The sequence below is a fragment of the Polyodon spathula genome, chromosome 10 (genome assembly GCF_017654505.1).
Source record: "Polyodon spathula isolate WHYD16114869_AA chromosome 10, ASM1765450v1, whole genome shotgun sequence".
Taxonomy (NCBI): domain Eukaryota; kingdom Metazoa; phylum Chordata; class Actinopteri; order Acipenseriformes; family Polyodontidae; genus Polyodon; species Polyodon spathula.
Genome location: NC_054543.1, coordinates 33,272,464 through 33,289,746, shown reverse-complemented (window position 1 = coordinate 33,289,746; position 17,283 = coordinate 33,272,464). Strand labels below are relative to the sequence as shown.

At 36.9% G+C, this 17,283-nt stretch overlaps 1 protein-coding gene across 4 annotated transcripts in view; it reads left to right on the top strand.

The window, feature by feature from the left end:
• Positions 1 to 214: 214 nt before the first annotated feature.
• LOC121322146 (glutaminase kidney isoform, mitochondrial-like) overlaps positions 215 to 17,283 on the top strand; it is a 39,544-nt gene continuing 22,475 nt past the window's right edge. The window contains exons 1-5 of one of the 4 annotated variants that reach the window (XM_041261700.1): positions 215 to 658; positions 10,709 to 10,805; positions 11,698 to 11,819; positions 16,291 to 16,420; positions 17,072 to 17,151. In XM_041261700.1, the coding sequence (XP_041117634.1) occupies positions 342 to 658; positions 10,709 to 10,805; positions 11,698 to 11,819; positions 16,291 to 16,420; positions 17,072 to 17,151 (746 nt within the window). In that variant the 5' untranslated portion in view covers positions 215 to 341. The remainder of the gene's footprint in view (positions 659 to 10,708; positions 10,806 to 11,697; positions 11,820 to 16,290; positions 16,421 to 17,071; positions 17,152 to 17,283) is intronic. The other 3 variants (XM_041261699.1, XM_041261698.1, XM_041261697.1) reach the window with 3 other exon arrangements.

Genomic DNA, 17,283 nt, shown 5'->3' with positions numbered 1-17,283 from the left:
ATTGTTTTCATGTATAACAAATTTCATGTATAACAGTTCTATCTCTCTTATCCACCGCCTGGAAATCCCCGCTGGCAAATCGTGTGTGTAGGAAGTGATGCAGACATTAATTTGAGCGATATGTCACCGCCCTAATCAGAACACAGAAATGAGAGAGCCCTCAAATAAGACTACCAATAGGATTTAAATGGGCGTGCAGTCCAAGGATTGCAAGTGGATCGAGATGTTACGAATGAGTCATTTCACAGAAAATAGAACAGAGAGACTGTCGGGGTTGTTTCTTATTTATATTCATTTTAGAATTACAATTATTCAAATAACTGCCGCTCCGAGATTAAAACATGTTACAATTTAGGTCTTCGGCTGTGTTAAAGGAGTTGTTTCAGTTCAGCCTAAAGCGTCCTTTGCCGGTTATTGGTAAAAATAAAACGCTAGCGGTCTGCTACTGCTTTAGTACTGCCTGCCCTGATGTCAAAGTGCTGTCTAAATTCATGTACCACCACGCCGGGCGATACCGATCCTTGCTTCAGCCGTCAGCCTGGAGTAGATCCTTGGGAAACGGTTATGTGGGTTTCTGTACCAAATCGGAAGGTGTGATATCTGCTAATCAACAGCAAAAGCTTGATAATATTAGCAGCAAAGAGGCCGCTTCAGAAAAGTAAGTATTGTACGAGGTGAAATAAAATGTCTTTGCTTAGCACGGTAAAGGGGAATACTTTTTTATTTATTTATTTATTTATTTATTTCTTTTTTACAGTAAAATACGTATGCAATAGTGTAGATATATACAACCTAAAAAGTGGTTGATTCTTTTTCAAACATAAACCAACAAAAACCTGTAAAAATTAAATGGGCTGTAAAGACTTTTGGGTTAAATGTATCGGATTTTACATGTTGACTTCTTTGGTTGGGCGAAGATGTAAAGGTATGGGATATAGCAGGGCAACACCGAAAGCATCAGCTGAAGGTACGGTAAAACGTTATGAAAGGGTCAAGTGGCACAATTGTGAAGAAATATATGGTTGTGTTCAGTGTGTGAAGAAATACTGTATTTGCGTTGACGCACCTTCGCTGCGTAAGGTCAAGGGGTGTGGTGTAGGCCTATCTCTTACACAGCAGTCACACGATGACACTGAGGAATGTAAAACGCGTATCTCCCACCTGCAACATATACACTGTTCGGGTATTTGTGAAAATAATAATATGGAACGTTGAGGACACATTTTTGATCATTTAAAACTGTATTTTTAAAAACAGAATATTACAACGTAGGGTGTTAATAGGTTATCATTTGTAGGTGTGTGCATGTAAACAAAACCGTCCTGCCTCATCAGTCAGCCACGGTAGGGTTGCGGAGTGTAAAGTGAACTGCCATTGACAGCCCTGTAAATACTAGTCAATTTATTTGAATGATCTTACTGGTTATATCAATTATATGCGACTCCTGTACAACACGAAGACAAGGACATATTTACTAAGTTTGCAAACTTGGCCCTGAATGAAGAAAATGTCAAGCCATGCCTGATTAAAGGAGATTCAGAGCTGAATTTAAGTAATGCGTATACTGGCTTAAACCACTGTTCGAGGCATTCCTACAGTATATCTCGTTTTGAAAGTTGAATTTTGGCCAAAGAATACATAATCCGAGAAAGGCTAATGATTTTTACAGTCAGAGGTCGTTCAGAAATCAGATTTTATGGAGCTTTTACAAATTGAACATTCTAGAATAATCTAGAAGCCCATGTGTTCTTCCTGGCACACTGGAGACACACAAGCACATTGAAGAGATTTCTAGAGTAGCTACAACTCTACTGTTTTATATTTACAGGTGTAGGGGACTGATTCCCGAATGTATACTGCTACAGTACTACTGTGTCCCGTTTTGCATTCTGTGTATTGTCTTACAAAAGTAATATTGTAACACCTGCATGTATGAAAAAAGTTATCTCTAGCTCTTAGTCACAAGGCTGAAGCTAACACAGTGACTTTTAAGAGATCAGCTCAGTCAAATGCAGAAACTCTTTGTCCTGCAGTGTGTGTGCTACAATTTCTAATTGTTTAGAATTTTCACATGCTAAATGAAAGTTTGAAAATGGCAAGGTCACTTCTACCGCTGTATTATCTTTCCTTGCTGTAATATGCATAGCATTTCTTAATATTAATAACATGTTTTAGGAATTTTTAAATCAAACCCCTGTACTTATAAAATAGTTAATAAGATTTGGTGTGCCTAATATTTGGTTGTATAAATAGTGAGGTTTAGCTTTGTATTTTGTTTGTATCTTGTAGGTAATTTAGTATTTCCAGTACAGTTGATTTTAAGATTTAGGAAGGGCAAAAGTGTGAAAGAAAAGACACATGTAAACCATAAGAGACTGTGGTAAACTACTAACATATGTATACTGCATTCATGTTTTATAAATCAACTTAAAAAAAGAAGCATGTACTATATAGTCCTACATTCTGTTAAAATTTCACAATATTGCCTCTTATAAAATAGTAAGTGGTAGTCATGGATTTGTTTTCATCTGTTTTTTATGAACAAGATTGAGCTGTGTCAGAACATACTGCACTGTAATCTCTAGGTGCTGCACCGTGGTGTTTTGAGATCAACCAGCTTGACTTTGTTTTGAACCTATTTGTATTTATTTACAAAAAATGTTATCTGTAGTATGATTTAGTCTGATGCTCCACCGCTCCTGTTTGTGTGCTGTCTCCTGTGACTTAAAATCTGCATTATTCCTGTTGAAAAAGAACTGCTCCAATTAAAACTGGTGCAGGATCTATAGAAGTCGTCTGTACACATCAGCAGCAAAGTCAGAAGACACACTTTCTCTTTTGTTTCAGGAACGCATGGGTCTAACTTTAGAAAAAGTATGCATGCTGGCTGACTTAAGTTTCACAATTGCTAACGTTAGGCATACTGGTTACGGTGCTTTTTTCCCCCCATTGTTAAAGAAAGCTATATCTTGGGGAATTTGTTTGGTCAAACATTCAATGGGCACTTGTTACAACAAAAATTGTTTTGTTACAATGGTTATTACAGCCTTTGTGGGGGATACAGTATTGTACATGCATTTTCGTTTTTTTTTTTTTTTTTTTACATAGAAGTGATAAGCATTGGTTTAGCAAGATGTAAATCCCAACACAGTGGCTTATCACTGCTGCTACTGTAACCCATGTATGTCATGCAAGCATAACCGATATCAAGTAGCATCTTGTACCAAATTGATCAGGGGTTGTCAAATATCTTTTGGTACTCTGTTTTCACTTGATAATGTAGAGATACTGCTATCTCTGTATCTTTTGTACAAATATTAGAAACCTACAAAACAAAAAACTGAACAAAACCTTTAGCTTTAGCATAGTGGAATACAAAGTGTTTTTTATTTGAGCCGTGCCACTCGTGCGGTATGTGTTCCACTGAGTAGTGATATCTTACAGTACTAGGGTCAATCCAGAATAAGCCACTAGATATTGTACATGCTGTTATATTTTTAGTATCAGTGCAGTAGATTAAGTGCAGAGCAATTCAGGTACTCATCAGCGATGCAGCCTGTTCTTTTGTTTAAATTGCAGATGATTATTTATTTTTTGTGGTTTGAATTCTGTAATTGTAAGAATCAGCTTACCTAAAATAGGACTATATTGGTTCCAAGAAGTAACCAGTATTAGAATAGCCCATATCATCATTTGTAGGATTAATTTTATGCCTGAAAGTGATGTTTTCACATTCAACATGATATACAGTAAAATTAACTACAGTCGGACAGGTAGAACATTTAAATATTAGTCTACAGTACCATTTGATCAAATGTAACAGTTGTCGTGATGTGACTAATAAATTCCAGCATAAAAATAAATAAATAAAAAAAAAAGGTGCCTTACCTTAACTGTTAAATTTCTACTGGACTATAAGTAGACCAATTAACGTCTTTTTATTTTTTTTAAATTGTTACTGTATATAAAAATCAGTCATGCTTTTTCAAACAGGGAATATTTACTTTTCACTAAGGTTAACTGATACGAGATAAGGACTTACACAAATATTTTGGTTACAATTCATCAGAGAGTATGGATACATAGTATAATATAGTATAGGCCTATTAGAGACATAATGTACTACAGTATAAAGTCTCATGTTTCCCTCATGTCTTAGTTGACACTATAAAAGCAGTCTTAAGCCCCTTTCACAGTGGCACTTCTACCTCGGCTCTGGCTACCTGGGTCACAATCCTGAGTAGTGTGAAACCACTTACCTGGGTTACCGACACACTTTGACCCGTGCTGAGTGAGCCAAAATGCATGACGGCCATTCGTAAGCCATAAAAATAACAAACAGCTATGTCTGCATGAAGGTTTCACTTCCATAAGGAACGTTTCTGTTTAGCCATATTTTTGTTGATTGAAACACACCATGAGACAGATTGCATCAGGAATGAAGAAGCATTTACTCTAATCAAAATTTGGGCCTCAACGGTTTACTCCAGAGAAGCTTGGATGAAAGCGTAGCCGACCCGCATGACACCGGGTCCTGACCTGGGTAGGTTCTGACCCGGGTAGAGAATGCCAGTGTGAAAGGGGCTTAAGTGGGCCGGTAAGTATTGTATAGATAGGTTTTGAAGAAGTGGGTTTGATCGTTTTCTGCAGTTTGACTCTAAAATGAATGTCACATTATGTGTTCTCTACAAACTGCTCCCCTGTATGTAGTATTGGTACCATCCATTGCCATGGATACCATAGTCAGGAGTTGGTGCTATTGCTCCTGCAGAGGAATACACGCACACACGGAGCATCAAATGGAGCTGCAGTAAGCCACTAGCTGAATGGCAATAGATGTGCTGTTCTGTTGTCAGATGATGGATGCCCTTGACAACAATGCTAGATGCATTTCAAGATCACTGGTATATAATACTTATTATTAATATTACTTTTCTGCTTAACTACAGACAGGGGATGTAATAATTTATTTGTTCCCATAGATGTATTAGGTTTACCTTTCGGAGAGTTAGGCTTATATAATGGCATCAGTTAATTGCAACAGAGATCGATGTTCGTTTTGACCATATTCCTACGCCAGCTGGGGCCTGCCCTTTTTTTCTGTGTTAATCATTCTGGCGATTTTTGTCTTCTGTAAACAAATATATATAAACATCAATTAAATTTATTGATGACACACAGTGATATTATATGTTTGTCCTGCTCTACGAAACAATAACTGTGGGTTTAGAACTACCTTTGAATTTTTGCGAACAAACCTTTGAACACAGCCCTACTTGTAACACTTGAGTTCCACTGAGTTATAGGGCCCTTTGACATATAGTTAATTTCAAAACTTGGCACACATTCAAGTCTGCTCAGTTCGTTTACAGATATATGACTAACATCTAAAACAGCTAGATTTTGCCAAATTAGGAGATGGTCTCGGTTTGGTTACAAACGATCCTGGTGTCTACAAGTGGCATTTAGGAGTTTGATCCATTCCAGGCTTCACAAGGCCATTCAGTAACCCAAATGAAATATCTATTTTTTCATCTTGTTGGTAGTGCACCGTGCAATAGCATTCTTGCAATTCACTGGTTCTGTCTCTTGTGCACTAGTATGGTATGTATAGATTCACTGTAATTAAAATTTTTAATGGAATTAATGGGATTTTCTGAAATACTGCTTATTAGATAGGCTTATTAGATGGGGTGGGGGTTGAAAAAGAAACTCCAAGCAATTCAGAATTAATTTTAATGCAGTTGTTTGCATGGATTATTTGTGTTTTTTTTTGTATGTACATTGCTGTGCCAGCAAAAGATACAGTGCCTGGATGCTACGTTATGTTCCTGCGGTAAGGTTCAAGGACAAAGTCCCGCACAAAAGATTAATTCTCAAACTGAACGCAGTTGGGATTCAAGGAAACACATGTACATGGATTAGGGAGTGGTTAACATGTAGAAAACAGAAAGTACTGATTAGAGGAAAAACCTCAGAATGGAGTGTGGTAACCAGCGGTGTACCACAGGGATCAGTATTAGGTCCTCTGCTATTCCTAATCTACATTAATGATTTAGATTCTGGTATAGTAAGCAAACTTGTTAAATTTGCAGACGACACAAAAGTAGGAGGAGTGGCAAACACTGTTGCAGCAGCAAAGGTCATTCAAAATGATCTAGACAAGATTCAGAACTGGGCAGACACATGGCAAATGACATTTAATAGAGAAAAGTGTAAGGTACTGCACGCAGGAAATAAAAATGTACATTATAAATATCATATGGGAGATATTGAAATTGGAGAAGGAATCTATGAAAAAGACCTAGGAGTTTTTGTTGACTCAGAAATGTCTTCATCTAGGCAATGTGGGGAAGCTATAAAAAAGGCTAACAAGATACTCGGATACATTGTGAAAAGTGTTGAATTTAAATCAAGGGAAGTAATGTTAAAACTGTACAATGCACTTGTAAGACCTCATCTTGAATATTGTGTTCAGTTCTGGTCACCTCGCTATAAAAAAAGATATTGCTGCTCTAGAAAGAGTGCAAAGAAGAGCGACCAGAATTATTCCGGGCTTAAAAGGCATGTCATATGCAGACAGGCTAAAAGAATTGAATCTGTTCAGTCTTGAACAAAGAAGACTACGTGGCGACCTAATTCAAGCATTCAAAATTCTAAAAGGTATTGACAGTGTGGAGCAAGGGACTTTTTCAGCCTGAAAAAAGAAACAAGGACCAGGGGTCACAAATGGAGGTTTAGAAAAAGGGGCATTCAGAACAGAAAATAGGAGACACTTTTTTACACAGAGAATTGTGAGGGTCTGGAATCAACTCCCCAGTAATGTTGTTGAAGCTGACACCCTGGGATCCTTCAAGAAGCTGCTTGATGAGATTTTGGGATCAATAAGCTACTAACAACCAAACGAGCAAGATGGGCCGAATGGCCTCCTCTCGTTTGTAAACTTTCTTATGTTCTTCTTAAGGAAAGCACCACTTCACCTAAAGCAACAAAGCTTGATTTGTACTTTTTTCTTTCTTTCTAAAAGCTAATATAAATGCCCCTGTTTTTACATTTGGTCTATTTGCACTGGTTATAATCCGTGAATAATCTAAATATACACACACCTTACAAGCTGTTAATGTTCATCTGCTGGGATCAGATGTCAGTATAATAATTTACTTTTGTCTAAAAAAACAAAATGCTACAGCGGTTCTTCCTGTGTGACTATAGACGTATTTAAACATTGAAACTGCCATCCAGCAGACCTAATACATGGTCACTGTATTTGTGATTTAATTCTGCTAATTGGCCATATGGTATCTATTTAATGCTACATACTGTAGGCCTACTTCTTTGATATGATTGCGTGCCGTTAAATAAAAAAGGGAACGGATCTGTGAAAACTGAAGCGGGAGTTAACCTATAATCATCAGTACTACTAACATTTTCGTCTTTTGGATCATATACCCCATTCACACTTGTGATGTAAGGTGGACCAGGGCTGCTTCAGGGCTTTCTTTTCTCATGTGTGAATGTTCGAAAAAAGAAAAAGCAGCCCAGGGCGGGCCTCGATTTAGGCCGCTGTTTCGATGTAGTCCAGGTCCTGCAATCCCAGACCAGGGCCGGCTGTTACATGTATGAATGCAAAGCAGATTTCGGCTTCCATTTCATATCAGATTACCAGTTAGATTTTCTATGATAACACGGAAAAAGGTGACACTTAAAGTTAATAAAAACAAAAAGTAAACCCCGTCTCGTTTTTTTTGGTAAGTTCCGAAAAAACAAACAAACTATTATTATTGGTTTAGTTTAACCATATATAGGGTGGTGCCAGCAGTTAGATTTCCCATTTAACACTAATCTAATCTAAACTAATCTAATTATATATAATAATATATATATATATATATATATATATATATATATATATATATATATATATATATATATATATATATATATATATATATATATATAATATATAATATATATATATATATATATATTTATATGCTTGGGCCCCTATAGTATTTTTAGGATGCGAACAGTAATATATACTTACATTCTGCGCCCCTCAGTTTGAGAACCACTGTGTTAAACTACAGACCGGAAAGACTCGTCATTCTGCCACAGCTCCTTCGTGTGCTGACCTTCATAAACCCGCAGGAGCCTGAAAAGAGGAACAGTTGAGTCTCATGCCAGTAATTAAAGATGTCCTCTAGGTGTCACATGCAAGATGCATGACATTTCCTGCATTGATAAGCTGGGTTTTCTATTTTTATTTATTTAAGTCTAAGCTGAGAGAGGACTGCCATCTACATCCATCCAAAAAATGTGTAGACGAAATAAACTCATTATTTTAAATGACTACTTTTCAACATTATACACAAGAGTCAGTTTATGTATTTAACGTGTCAATTTGTGGACTCGGAGCATGACAAGCATGTACAAAATTGATGTTTTTGTTTCATTTATCACACATCCCATGGATATTGTGAATTTTTGCTTTTCAGTCTAACTTTTCTAGCCTATTATTATTATTATTATTAATAATAAATGACTATTAGTGTAGCAATCACTGTGTTTGACATGTTTATTCAAATAATCATTACACAGTACTAACAGATGCACGTGACACCATTTGATTTATGACATCTGTTTATGTAAACCTGTGGCACTCATGGGTTTGGGCCTGGTGAGTTTCAGATTAGCAGCACAAAAGGACACACTGTGAATCCACAATATTGTAATGGTATGTGTAAAATGTTTGGAGGTGCTGAGAGTGGGGATGTAGAAAATACATGAATCCCCCCCATTGACATTTTTATTGCCTCCTGTATAGGTTACTTGTGGATGGATTCAGTGACCTTGTAAACTGACCAATGCGCATAGGTTTTCCCAGCATTGTAGGTCTCAATAAATATGTTGTATCGGTGTAAAACAGCAATAACATGCAGTATTTGTTAAAAATCTGAATATAGATATATGTATAACAGCAGTGGACATGTCAGTGTTTGAATGCACTGTAATGTAAGTATGATCTTGTGCATATACAGTAGTTATTGATAGGGGTCTACTTAAATCATGGTAAATTTACTAATTTTTCGCTGGTAAGTTATGGAATAAAATTTACGATTTCGCAGACCTGTTTAAACATTTTATAAACCTAAGTAGACAGTATTTCAGAGCATTGTAAAAACCTAAAATTAGTGGTACTTGCTTCCATACTAAAGTTGAGTGCTGTTATTTGTTAAAGGCAAACATGCTTCATCCCCCCAGCCGTTGCTACCGACATTCTCTGTCAGGTGTGGACTTGCCCATACATTGAGACTGCACGTCTGCATCCACTGAATTGGTTGGAAGTTCCTAAATCAAAACAAGGCAGGTCACAGAAAAGCCAGTAAAGACTCACTGATAGGCTGATTAAATCATCATTGTCATTTAAACAGTAAACAAGAACGTTAACTGCTTTTGGAGAATTTTTTTTGTAATTGTTATTTGTCTAAGGACTTTTTTTTTGTTTGCCTAAGTGTAATGCACACCGGACGAGGAATTAATAAAACAATGCCTACCTACAGAAGGAAGATACGTAGTTTGCGTCGCTTGCATTGTGCAGTAGTTCATTTAAACAAGGCTTTTTTCCCCCTACTTGTCCGGTATGCATTGGCCCCTAAAAGAGATGAATTTCGCGGTGACCCCTCAATTAGCAGATTTCTTTGAAATCGCGATTTAGGTAGACCCCTAGTTATTGCTTAAAAAAAAAAACACCAAACTACTACCTTTGTATGTTAAATAGAAATTGGCTCTTTTTGTTGAGTTTTTTGTATGAAAAACTAAATGTGAAGATTTTTTTTTTGTTAACATTGAGATTTTTTTCATTTAAATTAAACTGTACATAGTGCATCAAGCCATTACACATTTAAAAACGATAGCTGCTATGATAGGCCTAATGGTAATCTTAAATACACATACAATCTGCCTGTGTTTATTTTGCATGTTTTCTCTCTCTCTCTCTTTATCTGCTTACTTTGTGTTTGTGTGTAAGTATATATTTTTATTAGCAAACCCTTATGATTCATGAATTACTGTGCTGCAGTTTATATTGCTGCAGTATCTGAATGTTATGAAATGTTTTATTATTTTTTTAGCTTGCACTCATATGTATGGTTTAGAGGCCTGCAGTATATTAATTATATTACTCTATATAATATTGTAATACATACATTATTTCCTGTATGAGTGAAATCATGTAGGTACAATACATGGTTTTAGATGCCAAAGAAAATGTAGCAAATTTAATTAGCATTGATCAAGTATTTTCAATCAAATTCTGTGCTTATTCAGTTATACTGTAGAGTGCTTCTGCTAAAACAGGCCAATCCAATGGTCTTTTGTTGCTGCTATATACAGCCTAAACTGGACTACCATTGCTTAGCATATTGATCCATGATCCATTCCAGGTTTTACCATAAATATGTTTAAAACAGTTCATAATAAAACCTAGAATTGACAGCTCTCTATGCAATTTAAGTCTCATTTCAGATCTGTTTATGTCCGCTTTGACCTGCCATTGAGCGGTTCTTGTAGCATGTTTGGATGAGTTTATGCTTCTGTACAGTAACTGCCTGTTTTGTTTTTCCCTGTGCTGTGCACTTTAGCAGCTAATTCCACTTGTCTTCAAGGTGGATTTCCGGGCAGCAATTAATGTGTGTTTCTTATTTTTCAGGAGAAGAAAAGCAGGTATTTTGCCCAGCCTAGAGGATCTCCTGTTCTATACAATTGCAGAAGGACAAGAAAGGATCCCTGTTCATAAGTTTATCACTGTGAGTGCTGCTGACAGCTCTAGGTCACTGTGGTTCTGTAGTAGCACCGAGGTAACAGATCAGTCTTGGCATGCATCAGGAAGTAGTCACTCCACTCGACACCAGCCCTGCCTGTCTTTCGGAAATTACTAGAATGATACTGTCAATTTCCATTTCACTCTTGGGCTGGATTGACTTTTTTCTGCCCTTACATAATTTTTGCAGGAAGTTTTAAAACAAAATAGAAAAGGAAGCATTGTTCACCATGTGGTCCTGTTACTACATGAACTGTGCTGCTCCAATTACTGTAGGCCTAATGTAGATTTATGAAACAATTCTTCAGTCAGCTTCAGTCAATGTAATCAGTCAGCTGTTGAGTATTATTAAAATATGTTTTTTAGCCTAACAGTTGATTTAATTAACACAAAAAAATGCTTTGTTTATTTTTGATAAAGGGACAGGGGTTCGTAGACTGAAAAAAATGCTTTGTACTCCTCCATCAACTGTGGCATCCACAGAGTTGACGTTACTTTAGCAAAAGTGACTACTTTTGATCTGTGTCACATTCAAAACACTTGGTAAACTGTTTTCTTTAAGGAAAGCTGCATGGCATGTGTTTCTTTGTTAACTGAGTGTCTAATTTATGTGTATGTCAGAGAACAAATTCTTAGTTAATTTTAGGACCCTTAATTGACAAAGGTTTTGACAAGAAGTATTTCACTGTCTTGGTTACAAGTTAGTACCTCTATGTAGTATGTCTTGCATAACTATAAACACTCAATTATAAATAAAATCTTATTGTATCCTTGGAAAAGTTTTAAAGGTACATAAGATTTTATGCGTCAACATTATGTAATACTATACATATACGTATGCACATATTACTAATATTTAAATATTTCGATCTATACAGGCATTAAAAGCTACAGGATTGAGAACTGGAGACCCAAGGCTGAAGGAATGCATGGATGTGCTGAGACTGACCCTTCAGAACACTTCTGATGGAGTGATGCTTGACAAAGAGCTCTTTAAAAAGTAAGACACAAGTCTACCACAGTGTGTGCTTGATTTGGTTAGTTATAAAGATTTATATATAATCAAGAAGTGAGCATCTGAAAATGTATTCAGCAATGCATAAAGTCGAATATATTATGCTTGCTTCATGCAACAGCATTTGAAGCGCATGAAGTGAAATTGATTTCACAGTGTACAGTACGTCAGGATGCAGGACCTTGTGTGTAAGGATAGGTGGAGAGGAAAAAATTATTTGAATAATGATTGATGTAAGCAGGTGTTACCATACTCTGAAATGTCAATCATCAAAAAACAAACATTAAGCAAGTCTTTTGACAGGTATTTAGCATTATTCTGTGTGGTTTTGAGCAAAGAAACAAAAAGGCTGTGAAACCAAAGGGGGAAAGACAAGCTTAATGCAAAATAAAAACAGACATATGAAATCACATTTAATTTTTATACATACAATACAATGATTAGATAGCGTAAATGTTTTGAAAACTCTTTAAATGAGGGCTAATACTAAATGCATTAAGGCCAGGGTTCGACATTAACCATGGCCCGGTGGCCCGGGGCCGGTAGAGATCGGTAACATTTTTTAACTGTATAATGTATATAGTATAGTGCACATGTTTTATGTTGCGTGTGATGAGTTAATGTTGGTGTACATGTATTGGTGCACGGGATATAATGGGGCTATAGGTGATGAAAGTGTATTTTTGTATTTAGGCACGGGGAAATGCACAATCACTCCACATGCAGATTAAAGTGGGTATTAGTATGAAAGCGCGGGGAACACAATTAGTTCACATGCAGCTGTGCTGAGATTCCAACTGATTAACAATCAAGTCTTGGTACACCTGCATCAAAGATGCAGAGTTTCACTCACTTGGAGGTTGGGTGTTTGAGTGGAGAATGGGAGAGAGAAGGAGAATTAAAATATAAATAACAATTGCTATTTCATACTGGAAGCACCAGCATGGTACTTGTTTGTTGGTGGCACCGTGTTTGTTAGTGTCTGTCTGTTTTGGCCACTGTGCCGGTTTATTTTGTTTAAACCCTTTATTTTTGTTTAATAAAGAAGTGGGCACAGTTGCATCATAGTGTTGGCTTGCAGCTGCTTGTCTATGTGCTTCTGGTCCAGGACTAACGTGGATGCCACAGATGGGTATTATAAAAGTGTATATTAGGGACGATGGCCAAGAAACACTGTCTAGTTACTCATATCACTGCTTTCTGGCTATTTCTAGTGGGAAGATGGCTATTACAAAAGTTTTTATGTTGGAAGATGGTTATTATGTACCAACCAACCTTGTTCATTTACAAACCTTAACTTTAAATGTGGCAATTTCTAATCACACATTTTTTTTTAGGATTTAACACCAACATTATTTTTTGTTTTAGGTAGCAGATGGCCGAAGGCTAAGTCAGGGTCGGGGCATGCAGGGTCATAACAGGAAGTCAGGAACCAGGAGTATCAATAGAATGGGCTAGGGAGAAGAGATGAGTTTTGAGGCAGGAGGGGAAACTACGTAGTGTAGGTGGCTGTTTTATGTCAAGTGGGAGTTTATTCCAATGAAGGGGAGCAAGAAGGGAAAAGGAATGAAAACAGGATTGGACACAGGGCGAGGGTGGGAAAGATCGGGACAATATGGATTGTGAGAGTAAAGAGCATGAGGGAACATAGTAGGTGATCAGTACAACTAGATAAGGTGGGACAAGACCATGGAGAGATTTGTACACAAAGCTAAGGAATTTGAACAGGCAACGACCAGTGTAGCTGGAGAGGAGATGAGGTATGGAAGGAGCTGGTGAAGGCGGGTGAAGATGAGAGAGTGGACCAGAAGATTAATAGCAAAGAAATGATGGGGGGAGTTAAATGAGGAATTAAGAGCTTCAAGGGGTGAGGTGTACAGGTAGACTTGTAGTCCTGGGGAGATCAAATTCAAGTAAGAGCAAAATAAAGAATACAGCAAGTAATTCGATTTAAGAGTGAGTTCGACTAAGAGCAGTTATCTTATAGTAAAAATATTTGCTTATACGAGTAAAGTCCATTAAGAGCACATAGTAAGTACAATAAACAGATAAGAACAATTTCAAATAAGAGCAGATACCAAAAATTTGAATATGGATGTTTCTTTAGGTAGACTCTGTACGCTTCGTTTTCCAAGCTGACTTTGTTATTCACACTTTACACCAAACATAATTATTGGGCCAGTTAAAATTGTATCCGGGCCAGAAAAACACTACCTCAGTGGCCCAAAGGGCCAGTAGTTAAAAATCTAAATGTAGAGCCCTGAAGGCCCTTGGTTGCTTTATGAAGAATGCTTGTCTCATCCCTTGTAGGTTTGTTCCTTTGGAATATATAACAACACTACACTCCACGTACACGGCTTTCAGATTAATGTACAAGCATGTGATGTTTATTTCCACTCTTGCTAAGACACCAGTCAGTGACTAAACAGATCTTGGAAGTGGGCCAAAATGAAGCATTCGGTATCAGCTTAAAGCAACAACAACTTGCAGTTAGCAGCTGTTCTTTATCCAGACCTTATCTAGTGCTTATAGTAGTGGGAATAAATGTTGGCATATTAAAAAAAAAAAAAAAAGATTAGGTTGGTTTCTGTTCTTGCTGCCATGGTATGTGTAATTTACTGCTAGTACTTCACATGCAGCAGAGTGGGAGTGCTTTGTTGCGCAGGAGTAAGCCTATACTTCTAAAACTGCCAACTCTGCTATCTCTCCAAACCTAATTGGTCGTTTTATGCTGCAGTTTAAACAGCGTGTTTCAGCCAGGCATCAAGTACTGCTTATGTAGTGGTGTGTGACTTGGATGACCTGTGTGGCACAGTAGTATAAATCAATAGATTCTGACATGTATTTTTTTGTTGTTGTTGTCATATGACCTTAAATAGAGTTCTCTGGCTGTCTAATGTTGGAAATTGCGGGACCTGGCTTGGTGTTCTGTAATAGCTGCATAGCAATATTGCCATCTGCTTCCTTGCCTTCAGTATATTTCCATATTCCTTGTGAAATTGATATGGTTACGTAATGATAGAGGGTTTAAACCACATTGCAGAAAAAAAAAAAGTATTTACAATTGACTTTTTAATATTTGATGTTGCTACATATAAAGGAATCTATAGTTATTTGACAAAAATAACTAACATCTAATTTAGTAGTAGCAGCAGTAGTCATTACAGTACTATCTGCTTAGAATTATATGTCGTTTTCCCCCAAGCGATAATGGTTGCTAGCAAGTGAAGTGGCACGAGAGGCAGCGCATTTTTACAGTTAAAATTACGGTTGTGTTTGGTGGCTGAGAGGTGCAATGACGTGTTTCTTGAAGCCTCTTGTCGTGCAAACACCGTGCTATTTCAATGTAATTTTTAAAATGTATACATACATATTTTCCGCGATTCCGTCCATATTCTCCACAGCGGCTATTATCATTCTAATATAGAATGTTATGTGGTTTCCAATTTCAGAAAATGTACCTTCAGGTAAGACCCAGTACTTAGTCGGACTTTGCAAAGTGTGTTAAGTGACAGCTCCTTTATTTAACAACAGCAGAACCCTTTTATTGCATGAACTTGCTAATTTTGTTTAGACAGTTTTTATTTCAACATAAAGGCAAGTATTTCTGTAGCAATCATTGGCAGGCTTGCACAAGGAAAACAAAGGGGCGTTACTGTTAAAGGAAATTAACACACACACCTATTGTGAAAATTCTATAAATTGTAGCTCATGTTAAGCTGCAATTGACAGAAGCATGAACTGCAAATTGAATATATTAGTGCCAGTGGTTTTGGTGCTTGGCTATGCGAAATGCCTCCAGCATATCCTTTTTTTATTTTCTCAAAGGACCAAGCTTGTATGTTTTCAAATATTTTGTAAGCCTTGCCCTTGCCCTTTGATTTCTGACCTGACACTATTTGTTTGGCTGCTAAACACATACCCACTGTCATTTTGAAAAGTTGCCAAAGTGGTAACTAGTGTGTTTTATTGCCAGTTTACTGCTGTTATTGGAAATGAGACAAAGTTGTTTGGTACTTGATAGCATAATCAGTAAAATATCTACATGTAAAATGCATGTTTTTTCATTATAGAAACCATTCTTTAGCGCTAAAGTAATATTTCAAGCAGTTTTTTTAAATAGTCACCAACTATTAAATGGTAACATAATACCCAGTACTGTTTTAAAAAAAATGCATTCCTTTACTTGAAGTTTGTGTTGTGTATATTGCAGGGATATATATTTTCAGCATAACCTCTGTATTGATATTTCTATTCACACAGGTCGTAAATCAGCTAGCTAATGCAACCGCCAGCATTTCTTGTGTACTTCAGGACTGAGGACAGTTTGGTGTGTTTGACAGATGCTGAAACAATAAAATAATTTCTCATAAAACTGTTCTACCGTTTTAACCTTGTTGCAGCTACTGAAGTGTATGTTTTGTGTTTTCACTTACAGTATTACCTTTGCTTGCAGGTGTGTACAGAGCAACATTGTGCTTCTGACTCAGGCTTTCAGGAAGAAGTTTGTCATTCCAGATTTCATGTCTTTTACTTCACACATTGATGAACTCTATGAGAGTGCCAAAAAACTGTCTGGAGGGCAGGTAGGTTTCAATGCCAATCACATTTATTTTGAAGTTAAGATGACTTGGAATAAGCACTGCATAGTATGTGATTCTGGGACAGAAGTTACGTGACATAGGCAGTGTCATTGTGACTTCGATAACAAACATCTTGACTGTTGGATAGGATGTGAAGTTGTCATCGAATGGCCACAAACAACCCAGGTTTTGCATCTGTAGACCGCACTGTCTGTGGGAAGTCTGCACTCCCCCCCCCTCCCCCAACAACCTAGTACTTTTGCCTTCTCGGAAGGCAAATATCAACAGTAAATGTGCTGCTCAATTACCTCAATGAGCTGACAAGCATTTGTAAACATAGCTGTGCCCAATTGGAGTGTCTTCTGCCTTGAACTGCATAATGTTTAGTTTTTTTTCTCAGGTGGTATTGCCCCATATGTTGTCCAGTTTAAGCTAGTAAAATGTTACAGATGAAGAACTTCAGTGGATAATAAAACTCTCTGCATTTGAAACTTTTTCTGTGAAAATTGGAAAAAAGCCATGGCTAAAGAAACCATGCATGCATTGGCTTTTGTAATGTGCTTTTGTTGTTATATGAAATGTTCCATTTATTCCTTATTTTGTAGTTTTTATGGCCATTTTAATAAAATACTTTTTCTGAAAATTGTTTTGCAGGTTGCTGATTATATTCCCCAGCTTGCCAAGTTCAGTCCAGATTTGTGGGCAGTTTCTCTTTGCACAGTGGATGGACAAAGGTAACTGACTTTTTTTATTAGGGCAAGCTTCTTACAAATGAAAATATATTCATGATGTGTTTAACCAGTTGAAATAAATACATGTTCCTGAAGCTTGCTCTTGTACCTTTTGTATGCACTCATTTTCTTTGC